The sequence below is a fragment of the Scomber japonicus genome, chromosome 16, assembly GCF_027409825.1.
Source record: "Scomber japonicus isolate fScoJap1 chromosome 16, fScoJap1.pri, whole genome shotgun sequence".
Taxonomy (NCBI): Eukaryota; Metazoa; Chordata; class Actinopteri; order Scombriformes; family Scombridae; genus Scomber; species Scomber japonicus.
In genome coordinates, this window is record NC_070593.1 from 30,150,989 (window position 1) to 30,173,981 (window position 22,993).

The 22,993-nt window shown below is 39.5% G+C and overlaps 1 protein-coding gene across 5 annotated transcripts in view; it reads right to left on the minus strand.

Moving 5' to 3' along the window:
* Positions 1 to 22,993, minus strand: part of nrxn3a (neurexin 3a) — a 285,289-nt gene that overhangs the window by 58,417 nt on the left and 203,879 nt on the right. For all 5 annotated transcript variants that reach the window (XM_053336307.1, XM_053336304.1, XM_053336305.1 and 2 more), the window contains 4 exons: positions 22,804 to 22,977; positions 18,492 to 18,611; positions 10,660 to 10,841; positions 231 to 402 (listed from right to left, as the gene is read on the minus strand). In XM_053336307.1, the coding sequence (XP_053192282.1) occupies positions 231 to 402; positions 10,660 to 10,841; positions 18,492 to 18,611; positions 22,804 to 22,977 (648 nt within the window). The remainder of the gene's footprint in view (positions 1 to 230; positions 403 to 10,659; positions 10,842 to 18,491; positions 18,612 to 22,803; positions 22,978 to 22,993) is intronic.

Here is a 22,993-nt window from a genome sequence, read left to right on the forward strand (position 1 = left end):
ATGAATAGAACATGTAATAATGCTACTCTTCTGCTGGAAGCAGATGCTGCCCAGTGATCTTTTCGCTTTAAAGTGTGCCTCACATGTGCTTTTACTTACAATGAGCAGTATTTTTTAATAGATAACTGATACTGTCAGATTTGCTAACAATTATGATTGCCAACATGTTTGTACAGTAAAGCCCATTGGTTGAAGTAGATGTATGAGTTTAAGATTAATTTGTGTTGTACCTGTAGGGAAGTGTTCATTGATGGACCAGTTATCCACCTGCAGCGTAGCATTACCACCATTCCTGGTGAAGCGGACCACATGATATTTCCCATCATTCACTGGGATACTGCTCTCCTGCACACTGATATCCACAGTGCCAATGTTGAATGTCACTCCAATTTTGCCTTGTTGCTGAAAAAAAACAAAAAAAAACAACACCAAAATATTAGACACAGTCGGTGTGTTCAAGGCATTTTGGCTTTTTAGTCTGAACCCTTTTGTTTGCGCTTGGAAGCCAAGTGCACCTCATTATCACTTTTTGTATGGAATTTTGCACTGGTTGATGTGTGTTATGACTTTATTAATGAACTGTCATTAAGACATTTTGACTGTGAAAATCTGATGTTTTTTGCATCAAATGTATATCATCATATTAGTAAAGGCATTAAAACGTGCACTCTGCAGTTGAGAAAGACTGTCTGCAGTGTAACTAAGTTGTACTGATGAATACCTTAAAGGTGCACAAAATATTATTTAAAAAGGATGTAATATCTATGTAATAAACAAAAAGCAGTACGTTTCTAACTTTATTATAAATAGCTGTTTAGTGACTTGCCTTTTTAGTAGTCATAAACTTCCAAGTTTTCTTTTATACCATATGTTATTCATTATGGAATTATGCTTATATGCACATTCATGAACTTAAGTGGCTGCTGAATGATGTGTGAATATTTGATACATGCCAAAAACAAAGACGTGACCTTGTTCTTGAAAATAACAACTAAATAATTTAGCTTAAAACATTTAGCTTAAACCTGTTGGCTATGACAACCTTCATCACTTTACTTTTTTAAATCAGTTTACTCCAGCAACTCCACAAAAATGTGTTTGGATCCTTCAAAAACCTGGACATAAAAATTGTAGGGTGTGCAACTAACTATTATTTTAATAATCGATTAATCGTTCGATTATTTTTTAAGTTTATTGATGAATCGGATAAAAGAAATTTTAATTTTAATTTCCACCCATTCATTCAAAAATAGAACATTATTTCAAATTGGCAATGCAAAATAGTGCACATACAACAGGGTACCTGCTTGGACATCCCTGCTGTTAAAGTAATATTAAATTATAAATAATCATTTTTTAAAAACAATTGAATGTTGAAAACATACATTGTGCTATACAAAAAGAGGTATTTTCTGTTGTTTAAAGGGACCTGAGCTGGCAGAACAATAAATAAATGATAAATAATAAAGAAACATGCAAATCACAAAACTGTTACTTACCCCAGTATATAAATAAAAAAAGTTTAGTTTTTATTATTTAACACAAATTATAACATATTGGTAAGAAAAAAAACAGTTCACCTTGGTGGTGTGCAGACTAATTTTATATTATTCTTAATGGTTTCACACACAACCCAGCAAAACAACAACAATGTGTCTGTGAAACTACATATTCACAGTATGAACTGTGGTTTATTTGGTAGTGAGCAGTTGTACTTTTTGCATCAGTCGGCTACCATAAAAACTATGCGTGCTAGATTCCCCTACTCCTCTCCCCATCTCCTACTTCTATGAGATCTTCTTAGCAGGTAGCAGCTGATAGTTCACAAACTAGAACGAGGGTGCCCACTGCAACAACATTAATATTCCACATGGTGTCATTATATAATTAATGTGACGCGCAAAAGCACTAGAAAACCGTTCAGGGATAGGGTTAGGGTTAGGGTTTTTGTGTGTGTGTGCGTGTGTGTGTGTGTGACTGATGTTGCACACTCTTTCTACTTTAACGTTGTGTAAAGTGCTCAACAAACAGTGTGTGTGTGTGTGTGTGTGTGTGACATCCCAGACCTTCTCTCTATTTGCTTTTGTTTGTGCTGTTGCTACCCTTGTCTGGCTTAGTGGTGTCTTTGATTTGGTTTTGGACTGTATGTGGTGGGAGGTTTTGGGGCTAGGTAAGTTGGGGTACCCTTTACTTTTCACACACACGTAGGTGAAAATTGTTACCTCACTAGGTTTATTGGTTGTGCCACTCCTGTACTGTTTTGAGATGTTTTTTTGTTAGAGAAGCCAGTTAGGCATTTTGTTTGCACTTTATTTTCTTCAGAGGTAGTTTAGGTAGGCCTCCCTTTGTTATATTAATTTCATTTGTTTTGGCACAATCACATTATCCCATCCTCCCCCACTTCAGTGTGTCTTTTTGTTTTAATAAACCACGTTGTTCACTTCCACTGAGACTTATTTGATTTTATGGTTGTCGTGTTATTGTCTGCTGACTGGGTCACCAAGTGGACGTAACACACACTTTACAAGATTTTGGTCTTGGTTTTGTCTGCCTGCTACTGCTGATACAGACTCTGCTCAGCTTCATCTGCAGGTGAAGTAAACTGCCATGCGACACACAGTTGAAACCAGAAGTTTACATACACTGTATAAAAAGACACATTTTTTTCTCACTGTCTGACATTAAATCAGACTAAACTCATTCTGTTTTAGGTCTAAATGCCAGAATAATGAGAGAGAGAATTTTTTATTACTTTCTTTTTTTCCATGAAAAATGTAATATTTAATTAAATACTATGACTATACCTAATAAAATATACCTAACCAGTTTGGGGAAATATTTTTTGAAAACTTTTTTTGAAACTAGCCAGTGACAGGCACCCTCCAATGCAGTGACACCCTCCAATGCAGTGACATCCTCCAATGCAGTGGCACCCTCCAGTGCAGTCATATACCTTTAATCTGTTGAAGATTTGTCGCATATTTTTACATTCAATTTGTCCAAAAAGGTTGATTCTCCTGATATTATCAAACTTTAATAGTTAATAATGATAATAATTAGCCTACAGTAAGCTATGTTCATTTAACTTTGATTACGCTCTTAAATATTTGCACTAAATATATACGTTTGTATGTGCAAGAATTTCAACTAAATTAACTGTTAACTAAAAATATCAGATCACAGGAAGCTTAGACAACTGAATAAAGTCTAGTATCAGTCTGGAGTGGCTATGTTGTCGATCCATTGCTGTCTAGTGGTCAATTATTGGTTCTGTGAAAGAAAAAAATCTTTAAGAGTAAGAAAAAAAGGACTATCTTCAAGAATGAGAAAGAGATTCATACATTCATATCATACAGAGATTTCAACTCATACAATTGTGCTGCTACCACTTCATTTGAAAGGCTAAAGAGCAGAAGACAGGACTGGAGATCATTCTAACCATCAAGTTAAACATACAAATAAATAGATACGTGTGATATATATTTAACTAGCCTAATAGTTGTATCAACATCTGCATGTATTCAATACCTGACTGCCAAATGAATTCAGTACAATTCAAAAACTTTTTGACAATATTTATTGTCAAGTAACAAGAACTGACCATATGTATATGACTGCCGTATGTATAATGTTCTCTCATTTAGTAAATAAAAGTAGGGCTGCATTTCAAAATAAGAGAAAATAAATCAAATGTGAACACTGTGCATGTTCACATAAAGTGCTTAATTTCAGAAAAATAAAATAAAGGGAGGTAAGGCTTGAATTTCCCCTTTTCTGTTTCACATCTTGACTCAACAGTCTCAACCAATTTTACAGACAATAAATCTAAACACATCTTAACAATTGAACAGTTTTAGAGGCTCACTTTCTCCCCCTCTTATATTCAACTCTCCCACTTTTTTGCTTAGTGAGAGAATTGAGCTCTAGCTTGTCCTGCCAGGATTTTAAACCTGGGCTTGAATGGAGTCAGGGCCATTCTCACACACATGTGGAGGTGAGCCTGGAACAATATTTAGTTTTGATTATGTTCATTGTGGAGAAAGCTGCCTCACAGTTGTTTGTGGAGCCAAACATGGTCAAGATGTATAGGGCTACTTTCCTCACACCTGGGAAAGCTGTCTCAGGGACCATTTGGAGCCAGAAAGTGGAAGGGTCAGTTACACCCTGCTCTTTCAGGGCCACATATGCTTGGAGATCGACCAATTGCATCTGGAGAGGCCCAGCATTTACCCATTTAAAGTGCTGTGTCACTTCCTTCGAGAACCACCTGACATCTGTGATGATAAATGGGTTCTGAATGAACATGGTGAGGTGCTGTCCAAAGCTGAAGCTGTCAAAACGTTTGCTGAAGTTTACAATCAGCTTATCAATAAAGTCAACAAAAGAAGACACATCTCATTGTCCCTGAACCTGTTCTTGCACTGCTGGGAAGTGTGCACAGTCTCCTTGCAGGTCTTCCTTGAACACCTCAAGTTTCGTCTGAAAGGAGTGGACAGCTGTCATCAGTTCACACATTGAATTGTCCTTGCCTTGTAGCCTCGAATTCAGTTCATTCAGATGTGAAGCGATATCAACCAAAAAGGCCACATTGTCCATCTGTTTCTCATTTTCTAGAAAGAGAGAAAACTGTGTTGCCTTCTGATTTCTTAGCTCTGCCAAAAAAGATGCTCCTTCCCTCCTAATGGACCAAAAGCGCACTAACACCCTGCCTTTGCTGAGCCATCTCACATTGTTGTGCAGCAAAAGATCATCAGCATTGGCATCAACATCTCTGAGGAATTCCCTAAGTATGCAATGCTGGATGCCCTGAGAATATTGATCATTTTCATCATTGTATTCATCACCTCAGCATGCTCATCTGACAGGGAGGCGCAGAGGACAGATTGATGAATGATGCAATGGGAGGATATAGGATTTAGCTGGGTTAGCACGTCCTCAGTCAATATTTCACTTTTCTTTGTGGCATGATGCTGACATGGGTATTTGCTTTATCTTATCACAAAGGGAAAACTCATGAGCATGTTGTTAGGCAGTGAACGTGTGGCTCAGGATCCTGGTGAACTGGTCATATTGACCTCTGATACTACTTATTTTCTGTGATCTCACTTCAGACTTGAGTGGGTAAGTTTGTTCAAAACCTTTATGTCTTGTCTCATAATGGCATTTCACATTGGCACTTTTAGTGCCACGGTTTCTGAGCATATTAGACACATTAGTTTAGTGCTCCCAGTGGGAAGTATGAACAGGAGTGAGTCTGTCCACTCTGGATTAAATGCTCTATTTCGCTGGCCACTTTCTTTTTCTTTCTACCGTCTTTTTATGTGTACCTCGCCTCTAACTCTCTCATCTGTCTGCACTGTAGAGTCACAATGTTTACCGCCTGGAATGCACAGAATTGGCTGAGTAGTATCCCATGGGATGGCTTAACTTGCATGTAATTGGTCAGTGTGTTTCCTCATCCACTAAACCACTGTAAATAGTTATAGAAGCTGCGGCGGGTTAAAACAGAAGCAACCCGTTATGTTTTAAATCATAACCTCAAGGTCAGGTCTTTAAGCAAATATTTGAAAGATATAAAAATAAGACTAAGTGCCATGGAAGTGTTAAACTTTGTATCTAATAAATAAAACTTGAATAAAGTCATATTAGTATGACTTTATTCAAAGTCATATTAGTATAAAGTAATAACTTTATTGGATTGGATTTATAGGATTTTTTTTTTTACCAGGCCAATAACATAATAACCAGCCAATAATGTAATAACTTATTATGTTGTTGGCAAAAACTTATTACGTTACTGGTTCAGGACATTTATTATGTTATTGGCAACTTATGATGTTATTGGTCATTATTACATTATTGGCTACTACATGGTTCAACAGAACCTTACTCCAGATGATCCGATGATATGTGAACCAGAACCAAAAGAACTGGGACGAGCATCTGCTCATGTCAACCTACCACAGCTCATGACATGCTATCACAGGGTTCACACCTAACATCCTTATGCCTGGCAGAAAAGTTCATCAACCACAGAATATCCAATCTGGAGCTGCAGTTCTGACTGAATTGAGGTAGCAAATTTTCTGCACAACTTGGAGGAAGGACCCAAGGAGGCCCAAAAGCACAGCAAGAGAGCGTCTCCACAGTGTACAACAGGGGTGTCAAACATAAGGCCCGTGGGCCAGAACCGGCCCGCCGAGGAATCCAATCCGGCCCACTTTTCTTCCTGTGTTCTCTTCCTTCCATCTTTCCTTCCTCCCTTTCTTCCCTCCTTCCTTCCTCTTTTTTTCCTTCCTTCATCCCTTTCTTCCTTCTGTCTCTCCTTCCATGTGTCCTTCCTTCCTTCATTCTGTCCATCCTTTCTTCTTTCCTTCCTTACTTCCTTCCATCCTCCCTTCCTTCCTTTCTTCCATTTTTCCTTTCTGACTTATTTTCGTTCCTTCCCTCCATCTTTTTAATGATTCGGCCCACATGAGATCAAATTGGCCTGTATGTGGCCCTTGAATGAAAATGAGTTTGACACCCCTGCTGTACAAGAACGTCAGAAAAAGATGTATGATGTCCAAGCACAAGAACATTTTTTACAGTGTTGGAGATTTGGTGTAAAAGATGACACCAAAAATAAAGGAACAAGTTCAAAGCTTCAAACACCTTGGAAGGGCCCCTTGATTGTTTCTGAATGCTGTGGTCCTGTACACTACAAGATTCAAGGACTGAAGCAGAGCAAGATAATGCAGCTTAAACTATACAACAGTGAAGTTGTTCCTGCTTGGGTCAAATGTCAAAGGAACCAAGTGCTGCAGCAGTGTCAAGATCTAGCTGTGCAGCTGCTTGAAGAGGATGTCCAGCTGGCACCAAGGCTGTTACTACAAAAGAACATCAATGAAGTTCCAAAGTGGTTTGTCAGGCAGTTCACACATTTCATATTGTAAATATGTATATCTCGTACCTGGTTACATGTTCTGTTGTGCACTGATGGGCTGGTGAACGGGGCATGATCGTGTATGAGAGCCTTAGAGTGTGTAGTTATGTTATGTTTTTAGGTTGAAGGGTGTTCACCGCTCACAGCACGGTTAGAGAGATTGCTGTTGAATGCCTGAGGCAGAGTCCACAACCGAACTGTATAAAACCTGGTTCAAACCGGGCGCGGAGGCGCCGCAAAGCGCTGCGCTTGGAGGTTATCGCACGTGCCACAGCCCTTCAGTTCACACCAGAAGCGTATTTCTCCGCGCCGGTCGGCAAGTGGCTCTCCTCCTCGGCTCCTCTGTTGTCACACTTGGAGTTTTTTTTTCAATGTCTCTGTTTGCGTGTGTATGACCCCACCCCTTATAGCCAGCCCACTCTGTGTCCCTCTCTCTCTTGTGTGTGTGTGTGCGTATGTATGTATGTATGTATATGTGTGTATGCATGCGCGTGCCTGTGTGTGTTCATCTCATGCTCTGATTAGACACACACACCACATTTGTCAAGCGGCGTGTTTAATTATTGAAAAATAGTTTTATTTTGACATGCTTTACTTAGAAAACCGGATTCTCTTGTTGTTGCTTTGTTTGACTTCCTGCCTGGCTTGACAGATTCGGCCGCGGCACGCGGAGAAAATAGACCAGACGCCGAAATGATCGCTGCACGAGTGAACAACACCATTGGTTAACATGGGCGGTGCTTCCTATGTGAACGACTGCTGATTTAGCTGAGCTTTTCTAGAAACAGAGCTTGGACTCAGTCTAGAGTCTAGACAGTCCAAAAAACCCCTCCATTGGCTTGTGTTCAGACAATTTAGGAAGTGTCGTACTGCTGCACTAAGAAAATCTAATCTGACAACTGTTTACAATCTTTTACTAGCTCCTATCATTATTCAAGTACATTTTGGAACAATACTTTGACCATGAAGATATTTACACTCATTGGGCCAGATGCAAGATCAATTTCAATTGCCATATCAACCTAAATTGTTAAATAGCTACGACTTATACTTATACTATACTAAATAGCCTAATACTTTTGCAAACAGAGTAATGTCATCATGATTATGGATTCAGAAGTGCAATTTAATGAACAGGACATAGTATACACTTATAAGAATACCTCAGTATAAATACCTCGGAATTTGGCTGGACAACAACTTTAAGCAACACATTAACAAACAATAGGTAAATTGAGAACAATACTTGGTTTTCTTCATAGAAATAAGAATTCCTTCCCTATTCACCAGAGAAAAGGAATGGTTGGATCACTATTTTTAAAAAATCTGTTTTGGGTTTTGGGGATGTCATTTATGGAAAAGCTGTAGAACTAGTAATCTCTTCAGTACCAAAAACTGCTGACCATCCCTGGCAGTGAGGCAAAATCAGTATTGTTTTTTATTCATCTTTAAAATCTTATTACAGATACTGCCATCCTATATTTCATCACTTTTAACTCTGAAATCACACCATATTGGTACTTGCTCTCAGGATAGTTTGTTGCTCCACACTCTGTTAGTCAGAGCTGGAATAGTAAAGATGTCATTCTCTTGCAATGCACACTTGGAACAATCTGCAGAAGGTCTGTAGCATGTCTGATTCCGATTAGTGATGGGAACGGCAGTTCTTTTTACTGTACTGAATCTTTAGAATCCGTTCATTAAAATGATTCGTTCAAAAGATTCGTTCACCGAATCGTTCAGTGCTCTCCAACTCCCTGAACTGATAAACAGCCAAATAATCCGTCATTCAGTTCATGATTCAGCCCTGAGGTTCACTTACTGAGGGACGGTGCGTTCAAGGACTATATTATACAATCATTCGCGGGAGACGCAGCGCTGCTTACACACTAAAAATATTACACAGTGAAAGTGTCCTCTGTGCACAGTAAAATAACATAACATGATGCTACACTGATGTTAGCAACACAGCGCTAATGTTAGCAGTACATGTACTGAACGTGAATCAACTCCTCAGCCCTCAGTGCCCTGAGTCAGTGAGTGACTGACACAGCGCCGCTTTCAGCAGTTCGCGAACGTGATTCGTTCGCGAACGATTCATTGAACGACATGCTGAGGACGTGAATCTCGTTCATGTACTGTGCTGAAAGTGGGCTGAATCATGAACTGAATGACGGCGAATCACATTCGCGAACGAATCATTCAACGACATGCTGAGGACATGAGTCTCGTTCACGTACTGTGCTGAAAGTGGCGCTGTGTCAGTCACTCACTCTTCTGTCTCCTCTCCTCTCATTACTTTATGTGTGCCTAAGTCCATTATGATAATGGGGATGGGGGCGTGTGTGTGTGTTTGTTTTCGTTAGCCGTTAGCTTGGAGAAACTGATGCTATTGGCATGAAAGCCTATCCCCGCGAAGGGGAAACAGAATCACTCAGAGTCAGTCAAAGTGTTGTCGTTCACTGAGTGATTCGTTCGCAGTGAAAGAGTGAGTGAGTCGCGGCAGTTCCACTCCCGACCGGCAGCCATGCTCAACTGAACTGAACTGAGACAGGAACGAATCAGTTCATGAAGTGATTCAGTTCACTTCGTTCACTCAAAAGATTTGTTCGTTCGAACGACACAACACTAATTCCGATAAGCTCTGTCCATGGTAATACCCCCAAAGCTGTGATTGGACAGTTTTTTTAGGGGTTTTTTGGCATTATGATGGTTCCTCCTCTTAAAAAGGAAAAGCTTCAAGTACTTTGGTACGGTGCTTATTTAGTGTTGGGAGGTTGATGCTGTTCTCTGCTGAATACAGGATTCCTCTTCACTTTGATTTGTGTTGGGATTTGATTTCAGAAAGAAAATTCATGTCACAGTGAAAAACCATTCATTCCATTACCAAAGCCTAATCAATCGTCATTTAACTTATATTGTTCATTTAAATATGACACAGTTAATGCGTACATAGAAATACATAAAATGAAAATACAAATAACAACATGTAAGGCCAAATGTGAAATCAATATTCAGGACTACATCAATATATGTTTTCATTTACAGTTTTTGTCTGTAAATGGCATTAAACTACATTAGGTATTGTTGTAATTAGTGACATTCTACAGAATGTTGACTATGTTTATGATGTACACTGATAATGTTGACAATTACTCCATTTCACACAAATATAGGTGGCTGCAGGCAAATCATGAGACAGCAAGTATGGCTTGAATCCTATCAGCTGATAATGGAAGACAGTGAAGATGCTGTAGGGAAACTTGTTATGAAGAATGCTGAACTAGAAGGCTGGCAGAAAGAAGCACATTAAAAACCTTTGAATATGTTAGATTCCGCAAAGCCCTGCAAATTCAAATGGGATAAAACAGTTCTTTACACATTCAACATGTCTCATGAAGCATCCTAAGCACCCTGAGATGAAAATACCATAAATAACATAAATGTTTATTATAGCTGCCAAGGTAGAGGTCAAAAGAATGTGGCACTGGTGTATCCCCATCCTTTTTGGCCACTTTCTCAACCACGTCTCTCTGCTGTACTTTAGAATGGCTGGCAGGGAAACTCCATCCTTTCAGTCTACAGTATACACTGACTACTCTTTGTGATCTCAATTCACCTGATTCAACCTTCACATCATATGATGAAGGTACAGTAATTAGAAAATCAAACAAAGGTAAGCCAAGACATGACCAAATATGTATGAGGCAAGCACTGTGTGTGTGACAACTTACTATGTGCAGCATAAGATAGTCCCCCAAACCAGGAGCACTGTCAATCCTGACAAGAATGCCATCTTTGAGAGAGGTGCTGAAGCCAACGGTCAGCCTGTCTGTCCTGGTGCTCGGTCTCTCATTGGCTGGCCACTTGAAAGTAATGAGGCCCCCTCCTTTACCAAAGATGTACGTCGTTCCGGCTGAACAAAGCAGGAGGAAGAAGTATAAATGGTAAACTCATATATGTATATAAACACACATATATATATATATATATATATATATATATATATAGTCATATATGTGTGTGTGTCTATATGTATGTATATATATATATATATATATTTATAGAGAGAGAGAGAGAGAGAGAGAGAGAGAGAGAGAGAGAGAGAGAGTGAGATACACACATCAATAAAGTGCCCAAGTCAAGAGTCAAGCAGTGTTAATTTAGTTGACGTTAATGATGATGAAATATGTTCATCAACAAACCTTTTTTTCATGACAAAGACGAGATGATGACGAGCTAAAAATAGCTCCTTGGTAAGGAATATATAATGAAAAGTATGTGTATTTTCGTCATATTTTCGGCGATGATGTCACATACTGGTAAGGTGCTATCTAAAAGTAATATTATCCAAGAATATCACACAGACACACACACACACACACACACACACACACACACACACACACAATATGAACTTTATCAATATGTACATATACTATATTTATATTACTCTCTATTGAAATTGTCCAGTGCAACTAGAGTGTCCCTTTCACACCTGTTCATGGGTCTTGTTTTGGTATTGTATGCTCTTGCCATACTTTGACTTCCAACCAAATTTTAAATTTTAAATACATTTTAAATACATTTTTGTATGTGATTTTATCAGAAACAGATTTGATTGTGGTCCGATCCACTCCAGCCTGAGCACATCCAGCCTACCTCCAGCTCCCTTTGCCTGCTTGCCACCTCACCTCCGCCATCCTCTCTGGGGCTCTCACCCTCCCCACCACCACCACCTCCATCTATGGGGCTCTCACCCTCACCCTCACCACCACCATCACTGCAGCTCTCACAGTCAGAGGGGAACGACTGTGAGTACAGGAAGGTCATCATGGACTTTGTCAACTGGTGTGAGCAGAACCACCTATAAGTCAACTCCAGCAGGACAAGGGAGATGGTGGTTGACTTCCACCGAAAACCCTCCAAAATTGCACCGGTGAACATCCGGGGACGAGAGAGTGAGTGTTCACTTAAACAGAAATCTGGACTGGTCAGACAACACTGACTCTATTTAATCGAGTCAGTGTCGTTTACACCTGCTGAGGAGGCTGGCATCATTTGGTGTGTGTAGACCACTGCTGAGAACCTTCTATGACTCTATGGTGGCATCAGTGGTCTCATATGCAGTGGTGTGTTGGGTAGGGGGATGTTCTGAGCAGGACAAGAACAGACTCAACAGACTGATTAAAAGAGCTAGCTCAGTCTGTGGCTGCCCCCTGGATCCTATAGAGATGGTTGAGAGAGAGGAGGGTTTTAGCCAAACTGTCCTCTGTCATGGACCTCTCACCCTCTGCATCGACAGTGAAGGCCTTAAGCAGCTCCTTCAGAGACAGACTAATACACCCCAAGTGTAAGAAGGAGCGTTTCCACAGGTCATTCATTCCAACTGCAGTCAGACTGTACAATGCTGCACTATAGTTGCACTTTTTTTTTTAGTTTTTAATTTTATTGTTGTATATATGTTATAATTGCACTTTAAAGTTCCTTTTTCTTAGTTCATAATTGTATTGTTGTATATATGTTATAATTGCATTTTAGGGTCCTTTTATTTAGTTTTTGATTTTATTGTTGTATACATTTGTTTTGTTTTTCTATTTTTGAGCTGCTCGAGCAATGAAATTTCCCCACTGTGGGATCAATACATTTGTCTTATGTTATCTTAACTCAAAATCCTCATGTCTCCTCCTAACTTTAAGTACATCCCATCAACAAGGAAATGGCATTGTAATTCCTCCAGTGGAGGAAGGAAGTGATTATGTCACAGTATGTGTGTTTGTTTGTTTAGCAGTTGTGCTGAGCTAAAGCTACTCTTCCTGGGGTGTGTGTGGGTGGGCAGGCACGTTTTGATATTGTTAGTCATCTCACTTTCAGTAGGTGACTAAATCTAAGGAGATCTAAGGAACTTACTAATGTAATATCTTTAACTTCAACAGCAAATCAGTAAACATATGAGTTAAATATTTCCGCAGCCACTCTCCAAGGTGATGACCCCTCCCCCCCAAACATTAGCAACGTTTATTTTCATTTAATTTGTTATTAAAAGTTTAATTTCATTTGAACTTTTTGTCTGAAAAAAAGTTTTGTGCATGTTGCACCTCTCATCAGTGGCCTCAAAGTGGGAGGGTGAAGGGGGTAGCTCCATTGACACAACCTTGTCATCGGAAATAGCAAGATCATAAACCTGTAGGTTGCTGATGGGGGCGGAGTTAGAGACGACCAGCTCAAGTGTGTGTCCCCTGAAGTGTGTGGGGACAACCACATGTTGTTGTAGGTTGAGGGAGTCCAGTAGCTGAAGGAAATCGGCAGCGGAGTGGCATGAGGGGGTGTCGACATAAATATTTATATCTCCCAGGATTATGGTATTGGCAGAGGTAGTACAGAGTGTTGTGAGGCGATCAGACATTTCTGGGAGAGTTGGGTTTGGGGGGGGGGCGGTAGATGAGGAGAACAGTCATGGGAAAGGGGGGCTTACATTTAAATGCAAGACACTCACAGGAGGATTTTGTAGGCAGCGGAATGGGGGACAACCCCAGGTCCTGTCAGTGGATGACAGCTAGGCCACCACCGCGGCCAATGCTACGAGCTGCCTCCAAGTAGCTGTAAGCGGGGGGACAGGCTTCATTGCGGACGGAGTTAAACCTCTGGCTTGTGCCAGGTTTCTGTCAGACACATGAAGTCAAGTCCTTTCTCCCTGATGTGTTCGTCAATCAGGGTAGATTTATTGTTGATGGATTGAGTGTTGAAAAGTTCAAATTGCAAACTGGAATCCACTCCATGAAATCTATCCAGCCGAGAGTGCGGGGATGTCGTGGTGTTTCCCATGCTGGAGTGCAGAGATCTCGCGGTATTTCCCGTGATGACAGAAGACCAGAGAGATGGGATGTTTGTAGCAGAGCAGCTTGGCTGGTTATGGACGATGAATTTTCGACTGGAGCCTGTGTGAATGTAACAAGGGAGGTGAAAAAGTCCAAGTTCTTTGATGATGGGGATATGAAGTCCAGGAGTGGTTGTGGGGTTTAGTCAGTGGGGTTGGGAGATGGAATAGCTAAACGCCATGCTGACCAAGGAAGGCTGCTAACTGCTAGCTAGCCAATGTTAGCACTGAGTAGCAGCCGGCTAAAAGCTAACGGTAGACGGTGGTGAACGGTGGTGGAAGGGATGAAAGTTGTCCATCAAAGCGATATGATGGTTGGATCCAGAGAGCCCTTTCCAGGTGGGACACGGGTTTACAGGTTGACAGGTTGAAAAGGTTGACAGCTGGAAGTCGTCTGTACAGGTAGGTACCTAGCTATCCCACCAGTACAGCACAAGGTATTGCAATTGAAACAATCCGTGCTCTGAAAAGAGCAAATTGGCTATTAAAAAATAGCACAATAGTGCAAAAATAGTACAGGAAAAGTATAAAAGCAATCAAAATCGTGGATGGAGAAGAGGCGAACAAACAATGCCAGCATCCTCTCCAGTTACCATGGAGACAAATGTGTATGAATGATTAGTGTCCCTCTGATGAGCAGGGTGGCACCATGCATGAGATAGCCCTTGCCATCAGTGTATGAATGTGGGTGAATGAGACATAATGTAAAAGCGCTTTGAGGTGTCATAATGACTAGAAAAGCGCTATATAAATAAATACAGTCCATTAGTACAGTACATTTACCATTTCTCTCTCTGAGTGACACAAAGAGACCAATGCACACTTTTATCACAAGCAGGCTGGACTACTGTGATGTTTTCCTTTCTGGTCTACCCAAAACCCTCATAAATCAGCTACAGCTGATTCAGAGCTCTGCAGCCCGAGTACTGACCAGGACCAGAAAGAGAGAACACATTACACCCATTTAAGTATTTACATTGGTTAACTGCTTTTGTATTGATTTTGATTTTTTTAACTTGTTTTTTAAAGCAGTTCATGGTTTAACACCAGCATATTTATCGCAATTGCTCCTCAGGTTCTCAGGCAGGAATCCTTTAGCTGTTCCAAAAGTCAAAACTAAAATCTATGGAGAGTCACTGTTTGGTTTTTATGTTGTGAGCCACTGAAACAGACTGCCGAAGGACCTGAGAACAGCTGGAAGTGTGGACATTTTTAAAAGGAAACTCAAAACCCACCTGTTAAGCCTGGCTTTTGATTAAAAATGAGATACTTGATATCCTTTAATTTTATTCTACTGTGCTTGTTTTTGTCTACCTTATTATCTTTCTATAGTTTTATGTTATCAATTTTATGTGTCTATTTCTTTTGTCTGTTAGCCTCCCTCTTAACCTAGTTTTAGTCCAGCTTTTATTAAACTTCTATTTTATTTTTGTACTAATCTTTTTTTGTTTGCTTTATTAATATTAAGATATACTTTATTGTGCATCTATTTTCAGTTAACTACGCACTTCTTAACAGTTAATTATGCTTTTTGCAGCTACCAGATCTAAAGCGAGAACAATTCCTTATTAAGGCTAATACATTTTTTTATTAAGCATTATTACACCTATAATCATCTTTTTTGTTTGTTTTATTAATATTGAAATATACTTTATTGTGCCATTGTTATCAGTTAACTATGCACCTGTTAACAGTCAATTATTCTTTTTGCAGCTCCCAGATCTAAAGCAAGAACAACACCTTATTAAGGCTAATAAATCTTTTATTATGCAATGCTTCCTATGGTCAGCTGCTTCTTTTGGAGGCCCAGCTCGGGTTTGAATTCTACTCGGGGCGAAGATGTTGGCACAACTACCTCCATTTTGCATATAGGATCAGTCAGTTCACGTGCATTAAGTTATCAGCCCTAGCTTAAACTCGAACTTCCGGTTTTACTATCTGCCTTCTAAATAAAAGCTCTTACATGAACAATGTATTGTGAGAAGTGTAAGAAGAGGTAGAAGAATCACTCCGGATGTCAATAGACTGAAAAGAAGCAGAAAAAGAAGTGACCCGCCAAAAACATCAGAAAGAGAAAAAAAGTTTAGTGCGCACCAACTGCTGTTGGTGTGAAAGCGCCCTAAGTGACTGTCCTTCAAGAATGTGAGCCTAAGAGCACTATTGACTAAGCAGTTTTGTGCTTATACATGCATTATATAGCAGCCATCAGAAGGGATGCAAAATGTATTTGGAAGATGGATCCTAAACTAACCTATATGACAGATGCATTTGCAGGGCACAAAATACACAAAAATGTAATGTTAACAGTGATTGATGCACAGTAATGGTATTTAGCCTGTTTCTAATTTTCACCAATTAAACATTACTGTATGCTTTTATTAAGGACATGCCAACAAGCAGTGCACACCAGGACAGTGAAATCAGTTAGGGACAAATCTCTCAAGTCCAGACTTTCACTCTTTCAGTGGATGCAGTTCATTTATAGATAATACATTTTATAAGTGCTAGATAATTTATAATTACTTAGGAATTTTTGAAAAAGAAATGTAAGTAAACTCATGATGTGTTATGTGTTCTATAGATTTGCTCAGACAGGTTGATCAACAGCATCTTGGCAGCACCTTGATGGCGGCTCTCCCAAAAATGGACTTTTAACCCGTTTTTACCAGTTTTAGACAATATTTTAGATCTACTTTAAAACACCATTATTACATTTGCGGATGACACCACAGTGGTAGGACTGACACATCTTACAGGACCTCAGAACACCACTGCACTTACGAAGATGGCACAACAGCGGATGTACTTTCTCAGGACACTGACAACATCAAAACTGTCCTAGAAACTGCTTGTGTCCTTCCATCACTGTTGCATTGACAGCTTCCTCACATACGAGATGCTGGTGTGGCCAGTGGCGGTTTTTGCTATGGGCAATGCGGGCAACCGCCCAGGGCGCAATCTACTTGGGGGCACGAGCGCTCTCAAAAAAAAATCAACTTGCGACTGCAGTGGCTGTGAGCAGGTTGTGTGTGAGTCTCACTCTCAGAGGAAAAGCAAGGGGAGGAGGGGAGGGGGGGGGGGGGGGGGGGGGGGGGTAGACTGACCTGTGATGATTATGATCCCAGGCCACACAACACAAACTGCTGCTTCCAAATAAATAATAATACATTTATAAAATTAATACAGACCCGCTATAGCTACATGTAAGTTATTGGGTTATGTGAAAATGCAGTAAATAAATAAATAACTTTACACCTGCACTTTCATGTGGTCAAGCACTCCCTGATAGCAATCTAATCACCCAGAAAACATTTTAATGCCAGTTGTAAAAAGGGTGAAAGTCTGTCAAATTACGCTAATTATTAGTATTTTTCATTTATTTTTTTTATTTTATTCATTTGTATGATGACGGATGTGTGTAATTTACTTTGGTGTTTACATATTATATTTCATTTATTTATCTTATTTTTTGTGTTATGAAGGATATGTAGAGAGGGGCGCCGATAGTCGGTCCGCCCAGGGCACAAAACTAGTCGGGACCGCCTCTGGGTGTGGCTTTCCTGCTGCACGGCTGGTGACAGGAAAGCTCTCCAGAGCCTAAAACAGCATCAGCACTGAGTTACCAGCACTTGAGGACTTGTATAAGTATGGCCACAAATATCATCAATGACCCTTCCCATCCAGGTCACCCACACTTCACACTGCTGCCCTATGGAAAGCGATACAGGTCCATGAAATCTCACACTTCCAGATTCCTTGACAGTTGAGTGCCATTAAAATTATAAACTCATCAACTGTGCAATAGTGTATAGTTTGTATGCAACTCCATTGTGCACCATGTGCAATTAGGACAACAGTTCTTATTTCTATATTTTTACTGCCACCTATATTCATAACTGCCATTTTTATAGTCTTATAAATGTGTCTCAATGTCTGTTGTTTTATGTATATTGTTTGTTGCAGTTTTTATGTTATTAGCCAATGGGGACACACAATTTTGTTGGAATGCTGTGAAATGCTGTGAAATGACTTGACATCGCATTGAATAGAAAAAGCTGTTGTGCGCAACACATCACAATGAGTCAAAACCTGTTGAATAAAAAGACTGATTCATCAGATTAACAATAGTCCCATATTTGGTTAAACCCTCCATCACATTTGATGTATCCGTCACATTAAATTATTTAACAATTTACAAAGGTGATGACTTCAAATGAGGTAATCAGGTAATCAAAGATTAAACACAAGAAACTGTTGTGCTTATTTTTGATGGAGATCACATGTAAAATCAAATTGTAGTCAACTTATTGCATCTTGTGTGGAACCAAACATGAAGAGCAACGTTTGCTAAAGATTTATTTTCCTCTCATTGCATGAAATTGTTTGGACTTTAAGTTGCAGCCACAAAGTGAATTTTTGTCATGCTGGATTCATGCACGTTCAAGCTCCTGAGTATTTTTTGTGTGGTGTTTTCTGTGCATATGGGTCAATTCAAAGACAGCAAGAGCAAAATGAAATGTTCTCCCTGGTAGAAGCATTATAACATATCCTCATTCTCCCTACTATCATTCAGAGCAATCAATGATGGCACAAAAAGATGTTTAGGTGGTGTGCTTTAATACTGTGATTTAGTCCATTTCCTCTTGGATGTGTGATATTAAGATATCTGAAAGTGACACCAGTACTCACGGTCATTGCACTGTGTGCCAGTGTAGGAGGTCATGGAGCAGTCACAGGTGTAGTTCTCCCATTGCTGAATACAAATACCCATGTTGGCACAGGAGTCCTCCTGACAGGTAGTACTGGGACCTGTCCAGCAATCCCCACAGGCACACAGACAAACACACAGATATGGGTTTAATAAGATAGAAATTCACTAAGGGCTTAACTACAGTCAGTTAATGAGTAAACCTAAGTACTCATGAGGTTACAACTAAACATTTTTCTGTCTAAAAATGTTTAATTTTCTTCTTTCTCTCGAGGTCTTTTTTGTTGATGAGCGAATTAAATGAAAGAGAAGGTTTTTATTTTTAGAGACTACTATATTGTGAATAATCTGTATGTAGAATTCTCAATACAAATCTTAAAACAAACAAAGGTTTTTTCTCAAAGTGGAATTATAAAGATAATATGGTGTAAATGTGGAGCTGTATTGTTGCCTCATCCTGTCAAATCATTTAATTTACTACTTTTAAACTATTATCTCAATGTCATTTCTAACAAGTGACTTGCATATATGACAAAAATGTCACTCAGTCTACTGCTGGGAAGTTGTGTTGATTGTAGAATATCTGAATAAAAAAGTGTTGCAATGACTTCAGCTCAACAGTGTGTAGTCATAGGTGTGTTGGTGGCCTCCCTCACCAGTCTCTTTCTTGCACTGTTTGTGAGGACGGCCTGCTCTAAGCAGATTGACACGTGCCATATTCCTTCCATTGCTTAGTGATGAATTCAGTGACTTTTTTAGTATCCATTCTCTGACTTATACTTTTCAATAACCTTTTCTTGGAGTTTCTTGGAGTGTTCTTTTGTCTTTATGGTGTAATTATAGCAGGAGTACTGATTTACCAGTGACTGGACCTTCCAGACACAGATGTCTTTATAATACAATCACTTGAGACACATTCACTGCATTCAGGTGATCCCCATTTCACGATTTGTGAGAAATACTAGCAAGAATTGGCTGGACCTCTATTCAATTAGTTCAGTCATTTTAATGGGTGGTAAATATTTATGCAGTCACCTATTTTACATTATATATTTTTAATTTACTTGTAGAAATCTGTTTTCACTTACATTAAAGTTATTTTTTGTAAATTAAAAAATACGCCAAATTATATAGACCATGATTCAATTTATAAAAGCTATTGCTTTTAGGAAAAGGGAAAAAACATCCAAGAGTTTTTTCCAAACAGAAAATTCACATTTCCAATATATCTACTTGCGAATGCATGCACATCAAATCAGCAAGTGAACTTATCCATCTCAAGTGTGGTGAGAGGAGACTTACCTGATGAAATTAAAGGAGCTGTTCAGGACAAAGTAAATGTGAGATGTAGCAACAGTGAAATGTTTACTCATGTTACTTCTGATAATGACATTTGTATGCTGTAAGAGTTTGCCTTTAGTGCAGTATCACCATCTAGTGACTGTACAATGAATTGCTGCAATCTGGGCCACCAGCTCAGTAACTATTAATGGGCAGAGCTTACTGGCTGAAGAAACACATCCATTTCATGTGACGAAAGCTTGTGATGAAAGGCAGGCAGTACAAGACAATACAATTTCAATGATTGATCAACTGATCATGGTACATTAGCAAAAAGAAAAACGAAACTATACAAGCACACATAAAAATGAGACATTAGAATGCAATGGACATGACACAAGACCAACAAATTGATTGATGAGATTTTATTTTGAAAAATAAATCAATCAATCTTTACTTTCTTGCAGTACAGTGAAGAAGTATTATTATCAACCCCATTCAAGTTGTCACAGCAAGGAGAACATACAGTGTACATAACTGTTTTAATTAAACTGAACTGTTGACTAACACATTCAATTGTATAGCATGGGGCCCTGAAAGTAATGTAAAAAAAACAAAACAGTACAATCAATGTCCAATTGAATGATATGGCAGGCATTAGAAAAAAAAGACAAGAACAGGTTGTGAAAGCTAACTGAGAACCTAAAGAGGGTGACAAAAACAACCACAGAAAAGCACAACTTGCACAGGAAGATGGAAACATTTTGTCCACAGTGACATTTGCTTGCTTGTGCAAAATGTTTCAACAGCCCATTTTGATATAACTACATAATATGCATGAACAATTGGAAACCACCATAAAACGAATGAAAACCTTTGGCAAGTTTTGTACAAACTCTATGGCCTGGACTCTGGATATGATCTGCTTTGATGTCATGTCCAGGTATTTTCTTTGCACTCTTTCTGTAATTAACTATTTGCTAAACCCTGACCCCAAACAGCAATTGTCCAATCACAGTTTAGGAATTGTAACTAGGCATGGCTACCATAACTACCTAGAGCAGTGAAGTAGAGTTACTTCCAAGCCAGAAGGTAAGTTTTTTTACACAGGAGGTGTTTCAGATGGAATGTAACTGAATTAGTGTACTGAACTTAATGTACTGAACAGTAAGTACAACATTATACTTCTACTCCAATGCATTTCGAAGGAAATACTGTGCTTTTTACTCTGCTAACTAATGTAAGCGGCTCTGCCTTGTTTGAGGAAATTTAACTGACATTACTTTGTCAAACTGATTAGTTAGTACTCATTCTCAAACCTTCTGTCATGTAAAAGTGAAACATATTACTTGAAAATACTAACAATAAAACAAAAAAGTAATGTATGTAAATGTATTTCTATCATAAAGATCTGAAGACTCAAGAGTCAAAGGTTCTATTCGTCACATGGTCATGAATGACTGTATTTCACAAAAAAATGTCTATTCTGGCATTGCGTCTTTTAGGCTGCGTTCAGACTGCAGGCAAATCTAATTCAAATCAACACTGTTTTTAGGGTCCAAATGGGATTTGGCTCTGTTCAGACTGGGCCACATTAATGACCAATCTGACAGGTTGCCGTGGCAACGTCGTCGGAGTGGAGGCGTCATCTAGTGTGTATTGTGTGATGTCATGTAATTACGACAGCAACAGCAACAACAAACCCTAAAGCTTCGCTTGAACGGAGCCATCTCCCCAAAGATTAAAAATATGGTTTGGTCCTCTGTCCAAGGACTGATGTTTTCGACGTCCTCCAGTGATATCAGCTAGCAACAACAACTCAAATAAGTGCGAGTCTGGTGTCGCATAGAGTGACGTAGCGTAGAGACGTAGAGAGACGTCACGGACAATCAAATCCGATATGAGTGTTTGGAGCTGTTCAGACTCAGACACATCTGTCCAAATGTGATTTGAAACTACCCCCCACAGGTGGTTTCCATCTGGTTTGCAAAAATCAGATTTCATGTGATTTATGACTGTTCAGACTTCATAAGAGCCATCTGGTTCCAATCTAGATTGGCTAAAAATCAGATTTTGTCTTGCAGTGTAAACGCAGCCATAGTACTGCACTACAATTTAGGACTAACCCTTTATGACATGCATTATTACACAGCACTGATTTAGGATGATATGTATATAATATCAACATATATCACTGAGTTTTTAACTGACTCACAGAATTAATGTAAAATCAACAGTTGCCAACTAAAAATAAGCACCTGCTTTTGTCTTTTCCTGACTTTGTTCTGGAGAACATAGACTCATTTTGTCTACTTCTGTTTGAAATTGATTTGATCCACTATTTCAAAATGACTCTAGTGATATATCTTCCAACGTTAACACTGTAAATCTACATATGTAGTACACTATGTGCAGTGCAAGAATGGAAAGCTTGATAGGCATTGCAAAAATAACTAAAGGGGGTGGGGCTTAGAAAAGTCAATTAGATATCTTATAGATTCACTGAAGGCCGAATGTTTCCCTCTGCTGCCTCTGAATGTGAATATCTCTGTACAATCAAAGTAATACATATGCAAGTGTCCCTGTACCAACACCACTCTTTAGGAGTTCTGTAGTACCCTGTCATATGAGAATAAGACTGTAAACATGCACATACATTTGGGGGGAAAAAAATCAAAAAAAGGATATGAGAATAAAAATGGAACACCTGGCAGTGTTTTGTGTTACTGCAGTGGCAAAAACTGCTCTGACGGTGACGGGACTGACAGAGGGCAATCAATGTGCCCGATAGCATGTTGCGCTTTAGGTGAGGAGGTGTTTGATGTTTGGCTTGACTCTAGCAGTGGGTAAGTGAGGCAACAAGTACAGTCAATAGGACTGAGGGACTTCCGTATGGATGCAGGGCTGTGGAACTACTGTTTGCATTGAGCAGAAAGAATGGGCTGATTGAGCTGGAGTTGAAGTTTGTGTTGTAGTAGTCTAAATCAGGCTTGGATTTGAGGAACGGAGTACCTTCGCATCCACGTTCAATCTGCCCACTGCGAAACAAGGCGTCACTGAGGAGATCTGGCAGGCGACCATTGAGATCCACTGATGCCAAGCAGCCCTGGAAGCCCTCTCTGGAAGCCACCAATTTAGGCAGGTTGCCATACATGCCTGGACCCAGTCCTGCGATGAACAGATCGCCTGGTTTGGAGAAAAC